This window comes from Pongo abelii, chromosome 17, assembly GCF_028885655.2.
Source record: "Pongo abelii isolate AG06213 chromosome 17, NHGRI_mPonAbe1-v2.0_pri, whole genome shotgun sequence".
Classification (NCBI taxonomy): domain Eukaryota; kingdom Metazoa; phylum Chordata; class Mammalia; order Primates; family Hominidae; genus Pongo; species Pongo abelii.
The window spans coordinates 40,621,759-40,648,164 of NC_072002.2; the positions used below are offsets into that span (position 1 = coordinate 40,621,759).

The following is a 26,406-nucleotide window of genomic DNA, read 5'->3' on the forward strand; positions in this document are numbered from 1 at the left end:
GAGAACCAGGTGGAATTCTTATGGATATTTAAATGATCTTAAGTAGGTGTCATTTTCTTTACCATATTTGCTAGTTTTCATCATTTGAGGATAGGGTTAGATTATAATTGAAATACTAAGCCTGAAATTATTTTGGAAAACCCAAAGGCTTAAAACCTTTTGGGGACAAACAGTATTTCTTAAAGATAATTGTCTGTTTCTGGTTGCTGTTACAGGTGATTCTTCACTCTGAAAAGGTACATAAGTAATTTAACTAAAAGTCTATTCACATGAAAGGCCCAACTTTAATTTGCATTTCCTTAAGGGGCACAGATAGCAGTCACTCTTTACCTCCATTCTCTTCTACCAGGCTACAGGGGACCACAGTTTTCTGAAGGGTTCCTTATTTATTTATTATAGCTGACTTGTTAGATGTTTAAACAGATTTATTGTCATCTAACTCTTTTTATAAATTTATAGATTCAGTAGAATTTAGAACATGCTGTTACCTTAGACAAAGCAGCTCCTTATATTTTAAGATTTTTTTTTTTTTACATTCTGTTTTGTTCACACGTCATGAACAAATCTGCCTTGCTATTCATAAATGACCTAAACATAAATCTGAATTTTTGGTTTGGTCTTTAAAATTTTCCAAAGGCTTGAAAGTTGACTCTTTCTCAGCTATCTTTATGGACTTACTGTGAAATATGTTAAATTGCATATTATTGGCTTATCGTTTTTTCACAAGTCCCACATAAATGAGAGAGGCTGAAAACATATTAACAAGAACAAAGAAGAAAGGAGAAAAGTGGCAGTAAGGGTATTCAGTAGAATTTGAAAGTTGATTCAAACTAGTGACTATAGAGGCATTCTTTCTGAGAAAAATAACTAGCCTAAGAGAGGAAAGAGGAAGCCTGAAATACTAATAGTCAGGTGCATTACTTTTAAATAACAACAGATTGGCAAGGATCACCAGATATATGAGGAAAAACCTTTATGTGAAAGATAAAAGGGAGAATATGGAAGAAAAACAAGGCATGAAGCAGAAGGAAACTAAAAAAAGGGAAAAGAAAGGAAATGGAATATCTTGCAACCGTTACACTAGACTAGAAGGCTATTTGAAAGAAAAGCAGTTGGGGAAAATGAAATACCCCTTTGGAAATGTAAGGTGTACTGAAAGAAATAAGCAATGATAGAAGAGTTAGAAGTTAAAACTCAGGACTGCTCCAAGAAAGTTACCTGTTTTTAAGACAAAGATGGTGTGCTGGACTTGTATTGTGTCAAACTAGCTAAGCTGGAACTGTTTCCCAGATTTCTTTTTTCTTTTGCGTTCTTAGCAAGGGCCATGAAGCATTTTGACTTTGAAAGGTAAATGTGAAACTGCAGCCATATTCTTTTGCTTAGAAGATCAGGGTGAGGACAACAGATGCTGTTGCAGCTCAAAGGCGTTGCTGGCATGGGCTGGCATAGGCATTGCCCAGCAGCTGGGCTCCTTAGCTCCTCTTCTCTTTTGGCTCCTCTGAACCCTGGGCCAGACCTAGCACCAGATGCAGAGTTACAGCTGAACATGAACTGTTTAACTAGGTTAACAATTATACATGGCCAAATCTCTGGTAATGCCATATTTTGTATCATTTCTAGTCTTCTCTTGTCAAATGCTAACTAATACTGGGCTTTATACCATTGGTAGCTGCAGAGGAGTAGCACCTTAAAAGATGGGTTCCTGAATTAGTTCTGGGTTTTCCAGAATCGGTTCTCTGGTCTAATCAGATCTAACAGCAATAATGATCCTGTCTCTAGTGGTAAAAGGGACACTGGTGGTCTGTGGCATGCGGTGGCAAAACTTGTAGACAGTAGAAATTAAATGCCCTTAGAAGGCAAGGCTTTGGGAGAACAAGTGTTTATTACCACAGAACATTTTTGTGACAATAATAGTGAGATAGATTGGTTCCTTCAAAGTACACTGGAGAACTTAAGGAAGAAAAGGGCTGTAAATTCTGAGCTCAGAGTCCACATATGGGAGTGAAATCATCTGTGATTGCCCTAAAAGAAATCCTTATGTCTTGTAGCCAAAGGCAGAGATTTCTGGACACCAAACCCAAAGTCTGTTCCTGCAGGTGGCTGAATTACAGTGCAAATTGAACTTCCAATCTTGTAAGATCTCTTGGGTTAAAGTGTACAACATTTATTGGGAAAGAGTGGAAAATTAAAAATTGCATGAGAGATATGAGCAGATTCCGATGAAACTGGGTATCTTGAACTCCTCAGTTCTATTTCTATTGAACCGCCCTTGCCAGTCCTTCTACCCCTGTCTGTCTGAAGGAGGTTAGTCTCCTGTAGCACCTGTATTGGCTTCCCTTAAGGAAGTTGCCTTACATCGGACTACTGATCTTCCTCAGGACCTATCCTCACCACCTCTCATTGCTTCTATACCTATAATCAGCCTCAAGTTCCAGCAGCCCCCAGAGAATGAGGTACGAAGCACCTGATTTTGCCTGCAGTTACCTGAGGGGATGATGTGGGAATGGATCCTAAGGGTGTAGGTTCAGAGTAGAAGGAATATAAAGTTGGATCAGGCTGAAGTTATTGATATGGACTCACCAATAGAGATAATAGACAGAAGACATTAGATCAGAGAGAAGGCTAGGAGTGGCTTTAACAGTTAATTCAGTTGGTTGACTTAAAGCTAGATCAGAAGGTGGCCTGAAAGTGAAATTGAGATAGATGATATAACTTTATTTGTATATTATAAATATTTGTATCCAAAGGCTTGGGGAAATTGGGATGCTAGAGTGGATTTATCATGTAGGTCCTGATCACACATGTGGGTCCAGAGGATATTCATTTTATCAAAGCTATGAGAAATTAGGAATTATCAAAAAAGACCCAACTAAAATTCAGATTTATGTTTAGGTCATTTATGAATAAGTGAGGCAGATTTGTTCATGAAGCGTGAACAAAACAGAATGTTAAAAAAAAAATCTTAAAATATAAGGAGCTACTTCATCTAAAGTAACAGCATGCTCTAAATTCTACTGAATCAACATCATATTTATAAAAAGTGTTAGATGACAATAAATCTGTTTAAACATTTAATAACTCAGCTATAATAAGTAAATAAGGAACACTTCAGAAAACTATGGTCCCCTGTAGCCCGGTAGAAGAGAATGGAGGTAAAGACCTGTGCCCCTAATTCTTACCATTTCCTTATTTCTCTATTCATGAGGGGAGCCTCACCACCCTTGAGGAGCTCTGTTGGCTATTTACTTTAAATTAGTAATGACAGGGGAACTGCTGACATCAAACTAAGTCCTGGAATTCACTGGGAATGATAGGTTCCCAGGTGGCAGAGGCAGGAGTGTCATTTAATTGCTAAAGACAAGGTGAATGTGGTTACTGTAATGGTCAGCAAAGTCAGTGCAGTAATCAGAATAGTCTGAGCTGCAGAGATCTTTGATACTGGCTAGGTGATCATGATATCCCTAGAATGGAAATAGATGGGCAATCTATTTAGTCTTCCTTGATTTGTATAAACATATAAGCTGTAGGTCTGGTGAACAGATGGGTGACTTCGATGATCTCAATAAATAATTATACCCCCGCATCCAGTCCCCAGATTTAAGCCAGTTTACAGACCCCAAGACCTTTGAATGAAGGAAAAGCCAGGTCCTCTTGAGGAAAGACCCTGCCTCACAGTGAGAAATTCTACTGTAAATTTCTTTCTAGCCTTTCCTCAAAGGGCCTGCAGCCATTTGCCAGAGTGATTGTGCACTGGGGAAGGGGAAATAATTAGACACTTTAGGGATTGGTAGACACTGGGGCTCAATGTATAGGAAATCTAGGAGACCCAAAACACCATTGTTTTCCATTAGTTAATGGAGTTTTGGCATAGATCTGCCTCACAATGGACCCTGAACCCACAACATGGTTATTTCCACATTCCTGGAATGGAGAATTGGAATGGATAAACTCAGCAACTAACAGAGTTCCCACATTGGTTTCCTGACCCATGGAAGTGAGAGAAAGTAAAATGGAAGCCACTAGAATGGTGTCTACCTACCAAAATAGTAAACTGTTTCCTGGAGGAATTGCAGAGCCACCATAAAGGATTTGAAAAACCCAAGAGTGGTGATTCTTATTACATTCCCATTCACCTTGCCTATTTGGCTTTGGAGAGTGACAGTGGATTACCATAAACTTAATCAAGGTGATTTCAATTGCAGGTATTTTTTCCAGATGTGCTTTTGTTGCTGGAGCAAATCTATACAACCCTTGACTTTTGGTATACAGATATTGATCTGGCATACACTTCTTTTCTGTATACCTATTAGTAAAGACCATCAGAATCAGTTTACTTTTGACTGGCAAGGTTTGCATTACACTCTTACTAACCTATGTCAGGGCTATATTAAGTGTTATGACGTATCAAGTCTTATGCAAAGGACCTGGCTAGCCTCTTCCTTCCACATATTTTGCCTATCCATTATATTAATACCATGCTGATTGACCTGGTGATCAAAAAGTAACAACACCAGCTGGGCGCGGCGGCTCACGCCTGTAATCCTAGCACTTTGGGAGGCCGAGGCGGGTGGATCACGAGGTCGGGAGATCGAGACCGTCCTGGCTAACACAGTGAAACCCCGTCTCTACTAAAAATACAAAAAAATAGCCGGGCGTAGTGGCGGGCGCCTGTAGTCCCAGCTACTCGGGAGGCTGAGGCAGGAGAATGGCGTGAACCCGGGAGGCGGAGCTTGCAGTGAGCCAAGATCGTGCCACTGCACTCCAGCCTGGGCGAAAGAGCTAGACTCTGTCTCAAAAAAAAAAAAAAAAAAGTAACACCACCTCTTGACAGTTTAGTAAGGTGCTTTCATACCAGAGGGTGAACAATGAGTCCCACAGAAATGTAGGAGCCTACTGTCTTGGTGAACTTTCTAGGGCTTCAGTAGTTTGGACCTTGTTGAGAAACCCTTTCCAAGGTAAGACAACTTGTGTCAGCCCTCTCCCTTCACGAAGAGAGAGACACATTTGGATTTTAAAGGCAACATGCACCTCATTTAATCTGCCCTTTCTATGAGCCTTGCTCCACCTTACTGCCCTAGTCAGGAGCTCCAAAGCTTGCCCTCTTCTCTTAGATTTAGTGTGTGGAATCTATCTTCCCACTTTCTCTTAGTGTTTTATCTCCAGTGGGCTTTTCACTGTCAGCTCTTCCCAGGTTCCTTTCCTGTTATTGTCACTCATACCTTTTGATTCCTCAGACTGGTGATTTCTTTTAGCTCCTGCCTTCCTCTTTAATGTTAATTTTTAAATTTAAAATGTTTATATTAATCAAAATCAATATATGTATATTGTAGGAAATATAAAAAGAAATTAAAGGTTATCTAAAAAAAAATATTGCCAATTGCTTTCCTTTTAAAGTGAACTAGTTTACATTCCTACCAGTGTTGTATGAAAGTGTTTATTAGCATCTCATCAATACTGGATATTAATATTTTAAAAAATAATCCATGGTGGCATTTGTCATCTCTCAGTCTTTTGAATTGAATTGGTAATCTTCTTTCCATCCTTTATTTAGGAGTTGTAATATACTTGTTGAGATGGCATTTGTATTCATTCATTCATTCATTCATTTATTCATTCCTCCCTCCCTCCCTCTGTTCACCCAGTGTTACTAAGTACAATGGCTAGGTCTCAGCTTGCTTGGAATTTAGTAATCCAAAAAGTTAGCTTTCTTTATCATAGCAGTGCTGGATTTATGCCGCTATGGCCTTTTCTGCCATAACACAAAGCATGATTAGGGATGTACGAGGGGAGCCCATAATGCACCTTGTTAGCATGGTGGCCGTGATAGCCAGCCATAGATACTTGTTAAACTGAAAATTATCAGTTTATTATTAGCAAAATATTGAGCTCACAGAATTTAAGATTCCCATGTCTTTTCCTGAAGTATTTTTAGTGTTTCATTCCACTGTCCCATTAAGTATTCCAGTTACTGTTCTTCCCAGGGCAAATTGTGTGTTGATGGTGTTTTATATGTAATATTTGAGGCTTTACATGGTATTTTTTTCTTCATATCATTTTAATTATAGTTAGCCTAATCATGAGCTTATGCTAAGAAAGTTTTTTTTTTTTAAAGGCTGTCCAGCTTTAAGATAATTTCTATGAGTTTTCAGGCTCCCAGGAAACAGTTTTTGGAAAACTCTGTCTGTCTGCCTGCTTCTTCTATAATCTGGAGTACTATTACTCTCCTTAAATTGTAGTATTCTCACAGGACCAGTTATATTGTTATTATTCCATAATGTTGTACCTGTCTCTTTCTGCGTTTATGCAGCTGTTTGGTTTACACTTCAGTGACTATGAGAAGCATGAATTGCCTGTTATATAGGATTGCCTGTAATAAGTATTAGTCAGGTCTTAGAGGGTTTTCCAAAGTGTTCGATGAGTGTTGATTAACAACAAACCAATGTTTATGGGAAAAGTGGTTGGTAAATGTATTACCTTTTCATAGTTTAAATGATGGTTAATTTCTCTGTGAAATTTGTCCCAGTTAGATGTTCAGATTTTCAATTAACGTTATCCGCAATACCGAGTTCACATGAAAAACAATGAATCTGCTTAGGTATACCTTATAATAATGTTTAGTGTACCCTATTTAGCTTCTGTTTATGTATGCATTTTTCTCAACAATTCCATGGAATATTGAAGGAAAAGTAAACATAGGTTGATTTTGAGGTGTTTATTTGAACTTGTTTTGGCTTATCAGGTGTGTGCCAACTTCTTTTTTCATCGAGATATAATTTATGTACAATAAATTCACTTCTGTAAAGTGTCCAGTCCAGCTCTTTTTAGTATATTCAGAAGACTGTGTAATCATCCCCACTATTTAATCCCAGAACATTTTCATCACCCTACAAAGAAATAGCTTGTTTAGCCATTAGCAGTCATCCTCTCAGTTCCTGACAACTGCTAATCTACTTTTCTGTCTGTAAGGATTCACCTATTCTAGGCATTCATATAAACGGAATCATAGAACATGTGGCCTTTTGTGTCTGGCTTCTTTCACTTAGCATAATGTTTTCATGGTCTGCCTGTATTGTAGCATGTATCAGTACTTCATCCTTGTTTTTGATTGAATAATATTCCGTTATATGAATGTGTATTTTGTTCATTCATCAGCTGAAGGACACTTGGCTGTTTATACTTTTTGCTATTATAAGTAATGCTGCTATGTACATTCATATATAACTTCTTAGGTGGTCATATATTTTCATTTCTCTTGGGTATATCCCTAAGAGTAGAATGTCTAGGTCATATGGTGACTATGTTTGATGTTTTTGGGAACTGCCAAACTGCTTTCCATAGCAACTGCATGATTTGACTTTTCCATCCACAATGCACAAGGGTTCCACTTTCTCCATATCCTTGCCAACACTTGTTAATTGCCTTTTAAAATTTTTATTATTGCCATTCTAATGTGTGTAGAAGTAGTATCTCATTGTGGTTTTACTTTGCGTTTTCCTGAAGACTAATGATGTTGAGCATCTTTTCATGTGCTTGTAGACCATTTGTACATCGACTTTCTAGAAATAAGTTCAATTTATCATTTTTTTCTTTGGTTACTTGTATTTAGTTGTCATATCCAAAAAAACCATTACTTAATCCAGTGTCACAATAATTTATATCTATGTTTTCTTCTAGGAGTTTTATAGTTTTAGCTCTTACATTTATATCTTTGATCCATTTTGAGTTAATTTTTGTATATGGTGTGAGGTAGGGGCCCAAATTCATTCTTTTGCGTGTGGCTATCCAGTTGTCCAGGCATCATTTTTTGAAAACATTATTCTTTCCCCATTGCATGATCTCAACAGCCTTGTCAAAACTCAGTTGATAGTAGATATATAGAATTATTTCTAGACTCTCGATTCTATTTCATCAATCTATGTATCTGTTCTTACACCAGTACCACACTGTCTTGATTACTATAACTTTGTAGTAAGTTTTGAAATTGGGAAGTGTGAGTCTGTTTTCAAGATCATTTTAACTATTATGGGTCCTTTATATTTTCATATGTATTTTAGGATCAGCTTGTTAATTTCAACCAAAAAAAAAAAAAGGTAGACAGTATTTTGATAGGAATTGCATTGAATATATATAGACAAATTTCGGTAGTATTGCCAACTCAGCAATATTAAATAGTCTTTTCATTGATATTCCTCAGTTTCTTTCAACAATGTTTATAGTTTTCAGTGAACAAGTCTTGTACCACTAGTTAAGTTTTTTCCTAAATATTTTATTATTTTTGATGCTGTTGTACATAGCATTGGTTTCTTCATTTTATTTTTGGATTGTGCATTGTCAGTGTATAGAACTACTATGTAGTTTTGTACATTGATTTTTTTTTATCCTGCAGCCTTGCTGAACTCGTTTATTAGTTCTAATAATTTTTTGCGAGTTTCTTGGGATTTTCTATATACAAGATCATGTCATCTGCAAATAGTGGTAGTTGTATTTCTTTCACTTCTGGATGCCTTGTTATTTCATTTTCTTGCCTAATTGTCCTGGCTAGAACCTCCAGTACTAGTTGAGTAGAAATGGTGGAGCAGACATCCTTTTTTATTTCAGAATTTAGGGGAAAAGAGTTCAGTCTTTCACCAGTAAGTGTGATGTTAGCAGTGGGTTTCTCATAGATGCTTTTTTTTAAGGTTGAGGAGGTTTCCCTTCTATATTTATGGTTGTTTAGTCTTTTTATCATGAAAGTATGTTAGGTTTTTTCAAATGCTTTTTCTGCCTCTTTTGAGATGATAGTGCTTTTTTTTTTTTTTCCTTTACTCTATCTAAAGAAGGTGTATTACATTGATTGATTTTTATGTATTGAACCCGCTTTGTATTCCTGGGATAAATCCCACTTGGTTATTGGTGTATAGCACTTTTTATATACTGTTAGTTTCTGCTTGCTAGTATTTCATTGAAGAGTTTTGTATCCATGTTCATAAAGAATAATGGTCTGCAGTGGTTTTTTCATGATGTCTTTAGCTTGTTTAGGTATCAGAGTAATACCATTCTTGGAGAATGGATTAGAAAGTGTTCCCTCCTCTCCTATTTTTTAGAAGAGTTTGTGAAGTATTGGTGTTAATTCTTCTTTAAATGTTTGATAGATTTCAATAGTGAAGCCATCTGGCCCTGTGCTCTTCTTTGGGAAAACTTTATTGATTACGATTCAATCTCTTCCTCTAGGATCATGTGCCAGTTTAATTCATCTTTTGCTTCTTAGCACTAGGCATGTATGTGGTCTTGTATCCTTTTTTATTCTTTGTTCCTCAGTGTTCCTTCTTAACTCTGCATATATGAGTAGATGCTAGAAGCCTAGCAAACCTTGTCATTAAATGGTTATGTTTGTGTTTTGATTGTAACAAGTTTAAATATTAAAACCGTGAAGTAGATTAATTAGTATCTGCTTGCTTTAACTTGAATGTGTTATCAAGGAGATTTAGTTGTTTGCTACTACTCTTCTGGCACAAAGAACACCATGGGAATACCCAGGTGTTTTGTTGTTTTAACCCAGTATTATACGTAAATGGGCCATTCACCAGGTCTGTTCATGACAGTTCATCTTCTGGATTTATTACTCCTCTCAGTAGTTTGCTAATGTTATTGTGTGTTACAGTTTGTTGCTGTTGACATGCTTTCAGTGGCTGTATTTGGCTTCCCTCATTAGGGATTTCAACAAAATCAGTTATTCTTCATTGTCCCAAACTAGTATTACATATAGCAAATAAAAGTATGTACATTTGTCCTTGGAAGTTAAGTAAGTAAAGGTAATTGTTAGTTAAATTATTAGTTTTGGAAATAAAATGGCAAGCTAGATTAAGTCTAGTAATTAGATGTTTTTTAAAATGCTGCTTATATGTGTTTTTGACCATTAGCTTATAGACTGTTCTCAACTGTACTCCTGTGGAGTGTTTGGAAATGTGTGAAGTGGTGGTGTTTTGACACAGTGATTCAGTGAAGGGTGGGGTGGGTTGTGTGCTGTTGGCATTTTGTGGCTTGGAGCCAGCGGTACTAAACATTGCACAGCGTGAGGGGGCAAATTCACTTAATTTAGTTTACCCAGAATTCTAATAATATCCCCATTGAGGAACACTGATACATAAATTTCTCAAGCATTTCAGTAATATTTATAATATTGAGTTACCATACTCTAGGATCTTACAGTATCTTTCAGGTAACTTTTAAAATTTACAAACATCTTTTCACATAAGTGTTGGAGTAAACATTTCTGTAGCTATCATAATGTTTGTGGATGTAGAATTCCAGCTTGACAAACTTCTCATACTTCTATACCAGAGTACACCAGATCATAGCAAAGAGTAACCATGTTCCTTTGGGGAAGTCTTCAGGAAGGGTTGACTTTGAAATCTCAATTTTAAGTTAAAAATTTAAATTAACTTTGCGTTTGCTTTTCAGATTGAGGTATAATTTATATACAATAGAATGTATTGGTTTTAATTGTAACCATTATCCCAGATCAAGATATAAAACATTTCTATGATCCCCAGAAAGTTCTATTATGCCTTTTACCACCTGCAACCTCCTCTGCAATTACTGATCTAATTTCTGTTACCATAGCTTAATCTTTCCTGTTTCAGAACTTTGTAGAATTGGAAACCATATGATAATGTAGTCTTGTTTCTGAATTATTTCACTCATAATGTTTTTGAGATTTATTCACATAATACATATCAGTAGTACATTCTTTTTAGTGCTGAGTTGTCTTCTGTTGTATAAATACTCCATAATTTGTTTATTCAGTGTTACTGGACTGTTTTCAATATTTGGCTAGTATGGATAAAGGTGCTTTATCCATATAAAGCTACATTCTTGTAAAAGTCATTTTGTGGCCTATGTTTTCATTCCTCTTTGATAAATACTTAGGAGTACTACTGTTGGATCAGAGGTGTATATTTATAAGAGACTCTAAACTGTTTTTCAGATGGTTGTACCATTTCATACTCCCTTTAGCAATGTAGTTTTATTTTCATAATGGTGCCTTTTGGAGGAGCAGAAGGTTTTAATTTTGACAAAGTCCAATTTATCATTGTCTTCTTTTATAATTAATACTTGCTGTATCCTAAAAAAATCTTTTGTACCCCATGTTGTGAAGATTTACCCTGTGTTTTCCTAGAAGCTTTATAGTTTTAACTTTTATGTTATAGGTCTTTGATCTATCTTGATTTAATATTTGTGTCTGCTGTGAAGTGGGGGTTGAAAGTTTATTTTTTCACATACAGGTATCCTGTTACTCTACCCCATTTATTAAAAAAGGCTTTCCCCATTGCATCACCTTATAGCTTATGTTGAAAATCAATTAACTATCTAAGTGGACATATCTATACACATACTCTATTCTATTTGTTTATTTTTCTCTATTTATGCGATACTACAATCTCTCTTGATTACTGTAACAGTTTAGAAATCAGATAGTGTGAGTGTTCCAGCTTTGTCCTTTTTTAAAACAAGGTTATTTTTGGCTATTCTGTGTCCTTTGTATCTTCGTATGAATTTTTAGAATCATCTTGTCATTCTTACAAAAATGTCTAGGTATTCTTTATTAGGATGGCATTGAATCTATAGATCAATTTGCAGAGAATTTACATCTTAGCAATATTGAGGCTTCCAGTATTGTTCCATTTACTTCTGTCATCTTTATCTCAATGTTTTAGTTTTCCATGTACAAGTCTTTGACATCTTTTATCCATTTATACATAAGTATAATTTTTTGATGCTATTGAAAGTAGTATTTTAAAATTATATACTTTCCAATTGTTTGTTGCTAACATATAAAAGTAAAGTTGATTTTGACATAGATCTTGTATCCTCCATTCTACTAAATTCACTTAATTGTTCTAGAGGTTTTTTGGAATAAATGTCTTAGGATTTGCTAAGCAAATCATGCTGGCCACAAATAAAAATAAGAGTACTTCTTCCTTTCCAATCTTTATGCTTTTTATTTTCTTTTCTTGCCTTAGAGCACTGGCTAACATCCCCATTACTATGTTTAATAGAAGTGGTGAGAGCAGACATCCATGCCTTTATTCCTGATCTTAGAGGGAAAGCATCCAGTATTTTACTCTCAATATGACATTAGCTATAGGTTTTACATAGAGGAAATTTCTTTTCTTCCTAGCTGACTGAAAGCTTTTACTGTAGTGGGTATTGAATATTGTCAAGGCTTATACAAATTTATTTGATTATTTAATTTTCATATGAGTTTTCTCTTATTCTCTTAATTTGGGTTTTAAATTAAATTTAAATTATCTTAGTTTTCTCTTTCTTTCAATTTATTCTCTTACATTGATATTTTAATTTTAACTAACTTTTTTTTTTTTTTTTTTTTTTTTTTGGAGATGGAGTTTCACTCTTGTCACCCAGGCTGGAGTGCAGTGGCGCGATCTCAGCTCACTGCAACCTCCGCCTCCCAGGTTCAAGCAATTCTCATGCTTCAGCTTCCCGAGTAGCTGGGATTACAGGCATGCACTACCACACCCAGCTAATTTTTGTATTTTTAGTAGAGATGGGATTTCACCATGTTGGCCAGGCTGGTCTTGAACTCCTGACCTCAGGTGATCCACCCACCTCAGCCTCCCAAAGTGCTGGGATTACAGGCCTGAGCCACCGCACTCAAAAAATTTTAACTAACCTTTTAATCCTGGGATAAATCCCACTTGGTCATAATATACAATTGATTTTACATGTTACTAGATTCAATTTTGCTATTCATTTAGTCTGTTGAGGATTTTTGCATCTATGTTCATGAATAATATTGATCTGTAATTTTCTTTGGTTGTAATATCTTTGTTAGCTTGCTTTGAATCGTGCTCATACAATGTGCTGGGAAGTATCCCTTCTTCCTGCCATTTTTGTTTGAAAAAGTTTATGTAGAAATGGAGTTACTTTCTCTTTAAATGTGTGATAGAATTTATCAGTGAAGCCATCTGGACCAGGAATTTTCTAGGCTGGGAAAACTCAATATTGGATTTTCTTTCTTTTGGTATCAGCTTTTGAAAATTGTGTTTTTCAAATAATTTTTACACTCATCTAAGTTGCTGGAATTGTTTACTTGAAATGATTAACCATGTCTCCTTTTAATGTCTGTAGTGATGTTATCCTTTCTTTCATTTCTGATATTGATAATTTGTGTTTTTTCCCTTTTTCCTGATCAGTCTAGGTAAGGGTTTACAAATTTTATTAATCCTTTCCAAATACTAACTTACAGCTTTAATTTTTTCAAAAAATTTGTCTGTTTCCTATTGTATTGATTTCCACTCCTATTATTTCTATTATTTTCCTTTCTTCTATTTATATTGAGTTCTTTTTCCAGCCTCTTAAGGTGGAAGCCTGTAATAGACCTTACACATTTCTTTTCTACATTTTCTACTTTAGCCTCAACCCTACAAATTTAGATATGTTGTGTTTTTATTATCAACTTTGAAGATATTTCCTAACTTACATCCTGGTATCTTTTTTGACCTACAGATTATTTAGAAGTATGTTGTTTAATTTCCAAATGTTTGGTGTTTTCATTGTGGTCAGAGAACATAGCCTGATTTTAGTCCTTTAAGTTTACTACGACTTGGGCTTGCATGGTTTATCTTGATGAATACTGAATGTCTTTCTCGTGAATTGCCTCCTTTTGTGCTTGCGAATTGATCTTCCTTTCTAGTAATATTCCTTGTCTTGAAGTCTGCTTTGTTTTTTTAAAAGTTTTATTTTAGTGCTTTGCTTGATACTATTATAGCCATGTCAGCTTTCTCACCCTTAGTATTTACATAGTTTATCTTTTCTTCTTTGGTTTACTTCCACCTTATCTGTGTCTTTATTTAAAGCAGGTCTCTTATAAATAACATATTATTGAGTTTTGATTTTTTTTTACCAGAATGAAAATTCATTCGGAGTGTTTGGTTCAATAGTTAATGTAAATACTGCTATGACTGGATTTAAGTCCATCATCTTGCTGTTCATTTTTAATTTTCCCAGTTTTTTTCTCCTTTTCTGCCATCTTTTCAGTTAATCAAGCACTATTTTAGTATTCTATGCTACGCTGTCTGTTTCCTTTTTAGTTAATAGTCTTATTTATATACTTACTTATCTTTTGAGACAGAGTCTTGCTCTGTAGCCCAGGCTGGAGTGCAGTGGCACAATCATTGCTCATTACAGCCTCGACCTCCCAGGTTCAAGCGATCCTCCCACCTCAGCCTCTGGAATAACTGGGACCACAGGCACACACCACCACGCCTGGCTAATTTTAGCATTTTTAGTAGAGGTAGGGGTTCACCATGTTGCCCAGGCTGATCTTGAACTCCTGGGCTCAAGGGACCTGCCTGCCTCGGCCTCCCAAAGTGCTGGGGTAACAGGCGTGAGCCACTGTGTCTGGCCCTTTTATTTTTTTTAATGGTTGCTGTGACTCTGTTCAGAGGTACAATGTGCATCCTTAACTGACTACACTTGGCTTTGAATTAATACCACTTCACACAAAATGGAAGAGTCTTTTAAAACCAAGTAATTTGGCTGGGCATGGTGGCTCATGCCTGTAATCCCAGCACTTTGGGAGGCCAAGGCAGGCGGATCATCTGAGGTCAGGAGTTCGAGACCAGCCTGACCAACATGGAGAAACCCCGTCTCTACTAAAACTACAAAAGTTAGCCAGGCTTGGTGGCAGGTCCTTGTAATCCCAGCTACTCGGGAGGCTGAGGCAGGGGAATCACTTGAACCTGGGAGGCAGAGGTTGCGGTAAGCCGAGATTGCGCCGTTGCACTCCAGCCTGGGCAATGAGCGAAACTCCGCCTCTAAATAAATAAATAAATAAATAAATAAATCCAAACCAAATAGTTGATTATACACACCCTTCCATCCTTTGTGCTATTGTTGTCACCTACTTTACTGCTACGTATGTTCTAACCTCCCTGGTATGTTGTTATTAATGGTCATATATCTTTTAAAGAATTTATGAAAATAAAAATGGTTTTTTAATGTTTCTAATTTCTAATGGTTTTTCTTTTTTTCTATAAATTCATAATTCATTCTAGAGTTATTTTTCTATCAGCCTGTATGCAACTCACCAACTCTAGAATTACTAGAGTTTTAAACAAAACTACTATTAATACATTTAAAGATATTGATAAATTCACCTTTAGTTTTGAGGCACAGCAACCCTTATTATATTGTAGCTCTTACATATATTCACAATTCTCCAAGGAAAAATCAAAGCAAATTCTTAAAGAAAAATGTTTAGCAGTCCTTTGAAGAAATTTTAAGAAAATAATAGGTAAAACCGATCTCTGGGCATAGTTTATGTGAGTTTTCAGAGGTCTTTGCAAGTGTCTTAGTAAAAATTTGAAGAAAATAACCATAGTATAAGTAGGAAAGTCTTGACATGAGGTTGTCAGCTTGGCCATAGGAAGTAATCAGTTTACTGCCTTTCAGAATTCACTGTTTATTTGGCTTTTTGCTGTTCTTGTGTGTCGAATTCCTTGGTGGGCTGAAGCACTTTCTTAATGTTTGGAGAAAATGGCAGAAAATAGTCTTTTGAACAAATTCCATCTAGTGGCAGTTTGGTGGGATGAGTAGGTGAGCTAAGATGTTAGAGGGCTCGGTAATAGTTGTGAATAAACCATCAAAGGACTTTACATACCCCACCTTTCACCCCAGATTGGTTTGGCTTAAAGCTAAGAATGACAGCAGGATCTTGAATTAGAAGGTCCAAAGCTCATAGCGTGGTTTATTTTCACTGTTTATTCATATAAGTGATGTTATTGGGTGACTCCAAACACATGGTTCTCCTACAAATGATATCACCTAAATGCCAAACACTGTAAAGTATTCACAGGCACAAAATCTTTTTATTCTAGTAAGTGATAAGTTAAAGAGATAATTACATTGCACTGAAGACGTATGATGGTAGAGGGAAATAAAAAGTACTACTAAAGTGCATAGGAGTTGCACCTAGGCTAGACCTGGGCTAAGTTTGTGTTTGTAGGCACTGGGGAGACATGATATCCTAGCTGAATCCTAAAGAACTTAGATGATGTGACAATAAGGATAGGATCAGTGGAGTTCAGTGAAGAGAGAATGCTATGTGCAATTAATTGTCTGTATCAAAGAGGAAAAATATTTTGTTCATAATCAATAGTTTGAGACAGGAATGAGAGATGAGACTAGGGAGAGAAACTTTGGTGTGGTCATGGATGGCCATATATGTCATGCTTAGATGTTTAGACTTGGTTCTTGTAGGAAAATCTTAGCCACTGGAGCATTTCAAGCAAGAAAACAGTACTGTCAGATTATTTATTTTTGAAAGATCATTCTCACTGCAGTGTAAGCAATATTAACACTGGAAATAGGGAGGTTTCTTAGAAGGCTGTTGAAGTAATCTAGACAGAAGATAATGGAAGTGAAAATGTAAAAGTAGATGGCTTAGAAACTATTAAGGGGGTAGAATAGATAAGTGGCAGATGGACTATAGAGAAAGAGTTGAGGATGACATCCAGTTTTCTGGCTTAGGCATTCCTTGAAATAAAGAAGAGGAGGAAGGGAAGGAATTTTTGAAACATGTAGAATTTGGGATACTTATAATACATTCAATTGGAAATCATTAAGAAATTGAACAGTGGCATCCGGAAAATGAGAGAGCGTTCTGTTGGAGATAAAGATGGGGTTGATCATTAGCTATGACAGGCAGTATATTATCTTTATAGAGCTCATAATTACAGAGCTAGAATTGTAATTTGAAGCCAGTGATTCCATGTCACATCAGTGTTTTCTTCTGTAAAGTACTATTGAAACATAGACATTTAGGAGTGATAAAATGGGGCAGAAGTTAACATGCAGTGTTGTCTGTATTCTGAAATAACTAGAAAGGAATAAAATGAAGGTGATAAAGATGAGAGATCTGTTGCTTCAGAAGTTCTGCTTGTTGACCAGCAGAGGGCAGTCAATTTTGAAGCTCAGTATTTTTCTGTCCCGTGTTCCCCTTTAAGGCCTAGAAGCTTGGGTATTGTGAATATAGATTTTCAGTGTTCTTGTTACACTGGGTCAGGTATCCAGGGCACATTTATTTATTTTTGTTTCTGAGACTTAGAAGATGTTCATTTTTTTTTTTTTTCTGGAGCCAGGTCTTCATTCTACTCCCTATTTCTCACGTTTGGACCTTGTTTCCTCCTTAAAGCTGAAAAGACTTGAGCCATCCCTTAAGAGCTGCCATGGTGGCATGAGGTTGGGACTTAGTATAAATCAGGTAGAATCTGAGAATGTCATGAATCTTTGCCTCTTGATTCCTCTATTAAGAAATTCTCAGTTTTTGTGTTTGGTTAACTATTCAGATTCAGGGACACAAATTTTGCTTTTATTAGTCATAAGATTCAGAGAATTGAATGAAAGAGATTGACTTTTAGTTTCTAGAGACAATATTGATAAGCTTAGTTGATTCTGTACAGCAGCAGGCTCCTCCACTATTTAATTTGAGGGGTGTAAGAAAAACTTACTGTCTACCTGTCACATGTCTGAAATGCCCATCAGTCTACTTTGGAGCTTTAGGCATTCAGGGCTCCCTTAAAATTCAGAAATTTCACTGAGAGGGACAAGGTAAGTATGGCAGCACAAATTATTTCTCTTGAATTCGGTAACCAGTGATTTAGTGAAGACTTGAGAGAATAGGACCTAGGTAAGAAAAGTTTTAACTATTTTTAACTATGGAATGGGAAAAAAGGTCTGGAGCTAGAATTACACTGTTTCCTGTTTGTAAACCTTCAGTGCATTCCTACTGACTAGGGAATTCATTATGAGAATAGGGCCAACATTTATAGAGCGTATGTCATTCTCATTTAATCTTCAAACCAGCCATATGAGATAATTAGTATTACTATCCCTATTTTGCAGATTGGGAAACTGAGGCACAGAGAAATTAAGTAATTTGAGATTGCCTATGGAGGAGACAACGAGTGTTTGCCACCGTTCAGTTCTGTATATCTTATGCCGCCTAGCACAGTTCTTGCCCATAGTAGGTACCCAGTAACCCAGATAATTTTGAATGGAATCAGAACATGGACTAGGATGAAGCTACATTACCGTGGATGGTGGCTCTTGGGAGGAGAGGCCCATATGGAGTCACTGCAAACAACAGGATTCCTGAAGCCACTGGGTTCATAAAGATGTCCTTTCTGCTTCTGACTTAATAGAGCAGTCATCTAATTTAAGGAAATGTGGAAAAAGAAGTAGAAAAACCGTTAAAGGTTTTATTTCATAACACTGCTCTATTAAGTTGAAGGGATAAAAATTGGATTACTAGTTATTTTTAGTTATTTAGTATCATTATTAAAATGGTGTTATTTATCTAAAATTGGTAACTGATGATTTTCCATTTTTTCTTGTTAGAGCAATAGAGTTCCTCAAAAGTTTCATTATAAAAACAAGAAACTTAGTGGTATAAAAAAACAAATTAGGTGAGATAAGTTGTTAGTGGGCTGGGTAACATTTAATGAGTAATAATTATGAAGGCTAACATAATTGATCTGGCAATTTTAGAAGATGTTAACATTTAGGTTTGAGTCGGCTTCTTTTGTGCACCTGGGAGATGAATTGTTCGTTTCATCTTTCATTTTCATCCAGGCGAAGAATCCAGATTAAGGAATATCCTCATGTAGAAAGTTACATGGGAAAACCTTCTATTTCCGAAATGGACAGTACACTAACAGTGAGAAGAATAAACAGCGTTGTTTTTTTTTTCCTTCTTACAAACTCTGGGCCCTTAACTACATTAGTATTCTTTGTGATTTCTAATGCGACCAGAAATCAGTCCTAGTCAACTCTGGGGAAAGGACTTGGTGAGGCAGAGGAAAATTAAAACTGATGGTGAAAAAGCAGGTTTGGTTTTTATGGCTGTAAGTTATCTGTGCACTCTCTACCCCCTCGACTGTGGATAACTGAGAGTAGCTGGTTATTCTGGCCAGGTCATTGTGATTGACAAGTTACAATTGTGGACTTTGCCAAATCATAAGCTTAGGAATAAAAATGCTATATATTTTGTATTCAGATTCAAGAAAGATTGACGTTCTAAGTTAGCTGCTATTTGGGGGAAGAGAATGCTATCACCTTCGTGAAGTTGTGAATTATGAAAGGTATTTCTGTTGGGTTACTGAATGTCCCTTGGGGTTTTTTTCATTTATAACATTGCCTCAGGCCCTCTGCTGCATCCTGTTGGAATGACCTTCTTTTCAACTCTGTGCTGGCAGCTGTAATATGGTTCTTTTTCCTGAATCCTTCAGGCTTGTCACATGACAAACATGAACTGTGACCCTTTTGTTCCTTACTCAGATGATTAGGTCTCTTTATTTTTTTTTTTCTGTTTGACAATTTTGCCTTATTGTCTTTCCTTTCCCCCCTCTCTTTGCTTCCATGTTAATTTCCTCCTGAGGCAAGGTTTTGGGGGTAGCAATTTAATTTTTTTATTGAAATATAGCATCAATATAGAAAGTACACAAGTCATAAGCTCACCACAGTTTTCACAGCATGAACACATTCATGTAGGCAGTAGTTAGATCAAGAAGGAAACATCACCAGAACTCCAGAAAACTTCACTCTCTTTCTAATCACTTCTCATCTCCCCCATGGGAACTCACTCTCCTGACTTTTTTTTAGCTTTGCCTGTTTTGGGACTTGGTAGAAATTGAATCATACAGTATGAATTCCTTTGTGTCTGGTTCCTTTCATTGAACATTTTTGTGATACTCTTTCATGTTACCCAGTCATTATTGCTGTGTATCATTCCATGGTATGACTATTCCACAATTTATTGTACTCTTAATGTACTCACTCGGATTGTTTCTAGCTTAGGGCTCTTGTGAATAGTAGTCATCCTTATACATATCTTTTGATGAACCCATGGCATATTTCTGGGTATTTACATAGATGTGGAATTGCCAAGACATTGTGTCTGTCTAGCCAGTTATTTTAAAATTTCATATAAAACACCAAAGTACTGATTTTAGGAAAACTCTTAGAAGATTTATAAACATGTAGATACAGTTTTAGCATAATATACTAATTTATGGCTAAAGAAATTGCCTCTAGTTAAATGTATTGTAGTTGTTTTTTGTTAAGACAGAGTCTCACTGTCACCCAGGCTGGAGTGCAGTGGCGTGATCTTGGCTCACTTCAACCTCTGCCTCCCCGGTTCAAGCAGTTCTTCCACCTCAGTCTCCCGAGTAAGTGAGCTTACAGACACACACCACCATACCCGGCTCATTTTTAATTTTTTTTTTGTTAGAGATGGGGTTTCACCATGTTAGCCAGGCTGGTCTCGAACTCCTGACCTCAAGTGATTTGCTTGCCTTGGCCTAAATATATTGTAGTTTTAAACGGGTTACTCCTGTAAACAACAAAATTGCCACTCACTGCCAATTACATGTTTTAGTAACTTTCTTCTTAATATGTACTTTTTATTCAATTTTCCAAACAAAACTGAGCTTTTGGTCCCATTCCGCAAAAATCTTATGAAGATATTTTGATGGTGATAATTTACAGTAGTTAAAATTACATCTGAGTTACACCATCTCTGAGTGTTGATGCTAGCAGAGTGACATGCTAGTGCTTCACTGCCAGGCTTAGCTGAAGTTCCAGAGGCTTACACTTGTACAAATTGCATTCATTACCAAGAACCCTGCAGAAGTGGCGAGAGACTGGCTCTATATTGTAGATGGGCTCTGGGATAAGTAGCCAAACAATTGTGCAGCTGAGATCAATTATTTTCCCTCTTTTAGAATGTGGACTTCCCAAAATTTTTTCCATGGATACTTATGAACAAGTTTAACTTAATGAGTATAAAAATATGACTGTGATATCATGTCCCTCAAAAACTGGGTAGTATCTCTTAAAGAACTTTTATTTGTCCATCAGATAAAGTACCCCTAAGTCATGCTGTGAACATGCATGGAATTAAGGTTGACTGATTAAGTTTGACATGGTGTTTTGGAGACCTTAAGGGATTTCCTTCCCCTCCGTCAAAACAAAACAAGAAACCCAAAAAGGTGGAAGGAGTAATTAAAATTTAATTGTTATAAAAGGACAGTAACAGAACCAGATTTTCTTCGTATGTTATCTTTCCTTATGTATGTCTTTTGGGTGGATAAAAGAGATGCCAATCCTGTTGAGACGTTTTTTGAAACAAAGGATTTTGTTTTGAAACAAAGGTAAAAAGAATTAAAGGATTTCATTTTTACAAAATTATCTTTTGAGATTTCCGTGTTTTTCTTTTCTTCCAATTAAAAGTAATAGTATGTAGACATATTGGTAATTCATATTGGTAAACATATTCGGAAAACTGTCTTAATTACAGGAGTGTTGTGTTTTTGTCATTTTAAAATGACATTTAGAATTCATGTTGTTCTGTTTTAAACCAGTACATTCAGTTTAGAAAATATTGCGGATAACCTGTGTTGTTCTGTGAACTCTGCTAAGCCCTAGAGGAGACAGAAACCATAGTCCTTGTCCTCAGAAAGCTTATGGTCTAGTGGGTATGTAGTGGTGGTGGGAGCATATACAAATTACTATAATACAACGTAAGGTAATTGCCACAGTGAGATCTCCTTGGATGAAGGACAGGTAGACCCATTTGAAATGGGTCTTAAAAGATGAGTAGATTGGCCTAGAATGGCCTCTTTGCTAATCTCTGCCTATTGGCAGAGGAGCCATGTGGCTGCAGTTAAGATGTCTTGTAAAGGAGTAATGGGAAGTGAGGCTAGAGCGAAGGAAGCCAGAGTGATGGGTTTATAGGTGATATGGTGGATAATATAGCACAGTGGTTAAGAGCGCTTACTTTATTTTTATTTTTATTTTTATTATTTTCATTTTTTTGAAACAGAGTCTTGCTCTGTTGCCCAGGCAGGAATGCAGTGGCGTGATCTCAGCTCACTGCAACCTCCGCCTCCCGGGTTCAGTTCTCCTGCCTCAGCCTCCCTAGTAGCTGGGATTACAGGCATGCGCCACCACACCCAGCTAATTTTTTTATTTTTAGTAGAGACGGGGTTTCACCATATTGGCCAGGCTGGTCTCAAACTCCTGACCTCAGGTGATCCACCCACCTTGACCTCCCAAAGTGCTGGGATTACAGACGTGAGCTACTGTGCCCAACCAGAGCACTTACTTTAGATCAAATTAGAAACTGAGTCACAGCTCAACTTTGCTGTGTGACCTTGAACAGATTGCTTAACCTATCTCAGCTAAGTTTCCTCATTTGATAAATGGGGGCAGCACTTATATAACTGGCTGCAATTTTGTATGATAGAAAAGAGATAATATATGGAAAGTGCTCAGCGTGGTTCTCAAGAAGCTGCTCTGAGCAATGGGAACCATTGAAGATTTTGGAACCGTGGCCTGGTGGGATCTGAACCATGAAAGGCCTTCATTGTTAATTTTTATTATTGACATACAAAAGATTGCATACATTTAAAGTATACATTTGATGGATTTTTATGTATGCATACAGCTTTAAAATCATCACCACAATCGAAGTGATAAACACATCTTTCACTCTCAAAAGATTTGTGTAAGACCTTTAAAGAGGGAAAGTCTGGCCTGCAATGCACTGGAAAGAATGGAGCAAAGTAGAGCTTGGAAATGGAGAAACCAGTTCAGAGGCTATTGCCATGCTGCAGGTAAGCAGGAAAGAATGAATGAGGTCAGGTGATAGGTTTAATGGCCATTTGAGACTGGCTGCTGGAGGACAGGGTTAGGTCTTCATCATTACATTATCTCCAGTACCTAACCCAGTGACCAGAGGGTAGTGGGCTCTTACATGCTAGAATTGACCAGCTTTCCCTTTATGCAAGATTTTTATTTCAAATTGCTTTTCCTTTTATTATTTTTAGGGCTTAAAAGACAACCTTCTTGCTTCTGGGACATCCAGCCTGACAGCCACCAAACAGTTGCATCGTCCAAGAATCACGAGAATCTGCCTCAGGGACTTGATATTTTGTATGGAACAGGAACGGGAGATGAAGTATTCTCGAGCTCTATACCTGGCCCTTCTGAAGTGACCACTCCACTCTTCCATCCAGATCCTTGCTATTAACTGCCAAAGAAGACACAAAGAGCATTGTTGCACTGTCCTGAAGTTTCAATTTCTGGAAAATAATCACCAACATGAAAGAGCATTGTTTTGTTTACAGTTAGAAACTTTATTAACTCTTACCTATCCATCTCATGGGGCTCTTACAGACTCAGATTCATCTTTGTCTTCTGAAAATCAGTTATGAAATACACTTTGCACAGAATTAGGCATCTGCCCATCTGTGCATTAAATTAAAGCAAGTTAAGGCCCTGTTTGTTACTACCTGCCTCATTTGCCAAATTGTAGCAGGTGAGGTGTCCTTTCCTAATACAGTATGCATTGAGATGCAGGAGAAAGGAAGAGGCATAAGAAAATACAAGAATGACTATTTCATTCTATGTTGAACCTGTCCCAAAGTGGTAGGTTTTCTGGGCTGGAATCAGAAGTTGCTTAGCTAACTATGACAGTAACCTGTACATGACAGGCCACAGAGTAGGGCCTGTGGTGACTTTGGTTGGCTGAGTTCCAGTGTTGTCAAAACAAGACAAATGGGGATAGATTGTGCCTGGGGTTGCTAATTCTCTGCTGCATATCACCATATGCCGTTTCTGGTACCAAGTGAGGGGACATCCTTGTCAGGGAACCTTAAAATTGAATCTACTGATATATCTTGTTGAACAAATGGAAAAGGTGCAAAGTATTAGAAGGAACGTTAGGGCGTTGCTTTCAAACTGTTGAGGGGAATGTGAAAATGGTATCATAAAACAGGAAATGTGCTTCATACGCCCAAGAGGGGAAGAGGTAGAATCGGAACTCCAAAACAACTGGTACATGTTTTGTTGATGGGCAAAAAAAAATCACAGCACAACCAGAAAGGAGAATGTACCAGATGTTTTCAAATTAGAGTATTTCAAAAGGAAAATGTTATTTTTTGTTTTGTATTGTTTTAAATCCCAAGAAGGATAGTTTTTATAGTTCCTTCTGTCATAATATCTTTTAGTTATCCTAATTTTTAAGTGTGTTGGCACATTTAAAAAATCCTAGTTGATGATGAGAAATTTTTAACAATAGGACTTTATGTTGGATTCTGTACTTAAAAGGTACTGTCAATATCTCACTCTTGGGGATATGAGCTCTAAATATGAGAAGCAAGTTATATGTGTTCACCTGAGGAAGAATCTGACGGACAAAGCAAACCCTCTTTAAAAAAAAAAAAAAAAAAAAAAAATCCACATGTGTGGAATACAGCTGGTGAAAAATAATCACTGTAGTTAGAATCACATACAGAAAAAAATGATTGAATCCTCCAAGAAGGTATTTCAAAAATGGGAAATGCTATACTTATAAGAATTTGGAGGAAAAAAAAACCCACCTCACGTATGTTATTCTTCATCCTGTTCTTCCCATTGGGACTCTTATGGCCATATTCTACAGTATAGTAAATTTTAACTTGGCCACTTTTTTTTGTTTCAGCAAGTTATGTAAAATGCTATAAATTATGTGTATGTTAAAGGAGTACTTTAAGAAGAGATCTTTATCCAAAGTTGTTTTTGTATATTTAAATGCTTACCTTTATTTTTTGTAAAGTGCAGCCTACTCATTTGTGTATAATCTTACTGATCAGATGTTTAAAATTATTTCAAATACTTCATTAAAATAATTATTTTATTATAAGAATAACTTTGCTCAGTCACTGACTTTGAAAACCATTGTCCTTAGTAGTTAGCCCCTGATATGCTCAAATTGCTGGGCTGTGAATTTTTCCTAGCTCGGATTGTGAGTTACTTTGGAGTATGGGCATTTTGGTTCCAGAAAGTCACTTCAGATCCAAGTTGTTGTATCACTTTCTTTGAAATAGTTGTAAATTTGCATGCTATTTGATTCACAAAGAAAGCTAAGCATACTCATTACAAAAGCTTTTCTTGCCTATCACGGTTTTTTAATTAAGGTATTTTTCAAAATTTATTTTTAATATTCATTTTTAAACTTTGTCTTGTGAAATATATCTTACACAAGAAAGAAAAAATAAGTGTATCCAAGATATTCTTCTGTGCAGTTTGCAAAATGGTGGGCTTGGAGTAGATTTCATCTACAAATACATTCTCCTTGGCTCACACGGTATTGCAAATGTTTTTTGCAATATATTTGCAATATTGCAAATATAGGTTCATAAGAATCTATATTTCCGTTTCTTTTGAGAAATTAGAAGATCTGGAATCCCTACCTATATCCTTTTGTGTGGCAACAATCCACCAGAGCTAACCAGCAGCTGTCTACTTGAGATATACAGGCATAAGTTTACCTTCCCTTGCCTGATTCATTTAGGCATTGGAGTTCATGACCCTCTGCCTTCAATATTTATTTTGCAGCTGGGCCTCACACCTGTAATCCCCAGCATTTACGGAGGCTGAGGTGGGAGAATTGCTTGAGGCTAAGGGCTTGAGACAGGCTGGGCAACATAGCAAGGCCCACCTCTACTAAAAATGAAAAATTAGCTGGGTGTGGTGATGTGCACCTGTAGTCCCAGCAACTCAGAAGGGTGAGGCAGGAGAATTGCTTGAGCCCAGGGGATTGAAGCTGCAGTGAGCTATGATCACACCACTGCACTCCAGCCTGGACGACAGAGCAAGACCCCATCTCAAAACAAAATGTGGCCTGGCACAGTGGCTCACGCCTGTAATCCCAGCACTTTGGTAGGCTGAGGTGGGTGGATCACAAGGTCAGCAGTTCAAAACTAACCTGGTCAACATGGCAAAACCCTGTCTCTACTAAAAATATAAAAATTAGCCAGGTGGGGTGTCAGGCGCCTGTAATCCCGTCTACTTGGGAGGCTGAGGCAGGAGAATCATTTGAACTCGGGAGGCGGAGGTTGCCGTGAGCTGAGATCATGTCATTGCACTCCAGCCTGGGTGACAAGAGCGAGACTCCATCTCAAAAAAATGTGTGTGTGTGTGTGTGTATTTATATACACACATATACATGTATTTATCTTGGGTGATAAACAGTTAAAAAGTACCAGAAATTCTCCATCTGTTTACTTTTTTAAAGAAACTCTACTGAGGTGTATTTTACATTGAAAAAATCTACCCATTTCATCTATTTACTTTGATTTATTTCTATATTTTAGATACAGGATCTTACTCTTTAGATCCAGGGTCTCAATCTGTCACCCAAAGCTGGAGTGCAGTTGTGTGATGATGGCTCACTGTAACCTTGAACTCTTGGGCTCAGGCGGTCCTCCCACCTCAGCCTCCCAAGTAGCTGGAACTACTGATGAGTACCACCTTGCCCAGCTAATTTTGTAATTTTTTGTGGAGATGGATCATTGCTGT

General features: G+C 36.8%; 1 protein-coding gene across 2 annotated transcripts in view; it reads left to right on the plus strand.

Moving 5' to 3' along the window:
- Nucleotides 1–24,751, plus strand: part of TAF4B (TATA-box binding protein associated factor 4b) — a 165,245-nt gene extending 140,494 nt beyond the window's left edge. Inside the window, exon 15 of one of the 2 annotated variants that reach the window (XM_024236117.3) lies at nucleotides 22,893–24,751. In XM_024236117.3, the coding sequence (XP_024091885.3) occupies nucleotides 22,893–23,060 (168 nt within the window). In that variant the 3' untranslated portion in view covers nucleotides 23,061–24,751. The remainder of the gene's footprint in view (nucleotides 1–22,892) is intronic. The other variant, XM_054537749.2, reaches the window with a different exon arrangement.
- Nucleotides 24,752–26,406: the final 1,655 nt, after the last annotated feature.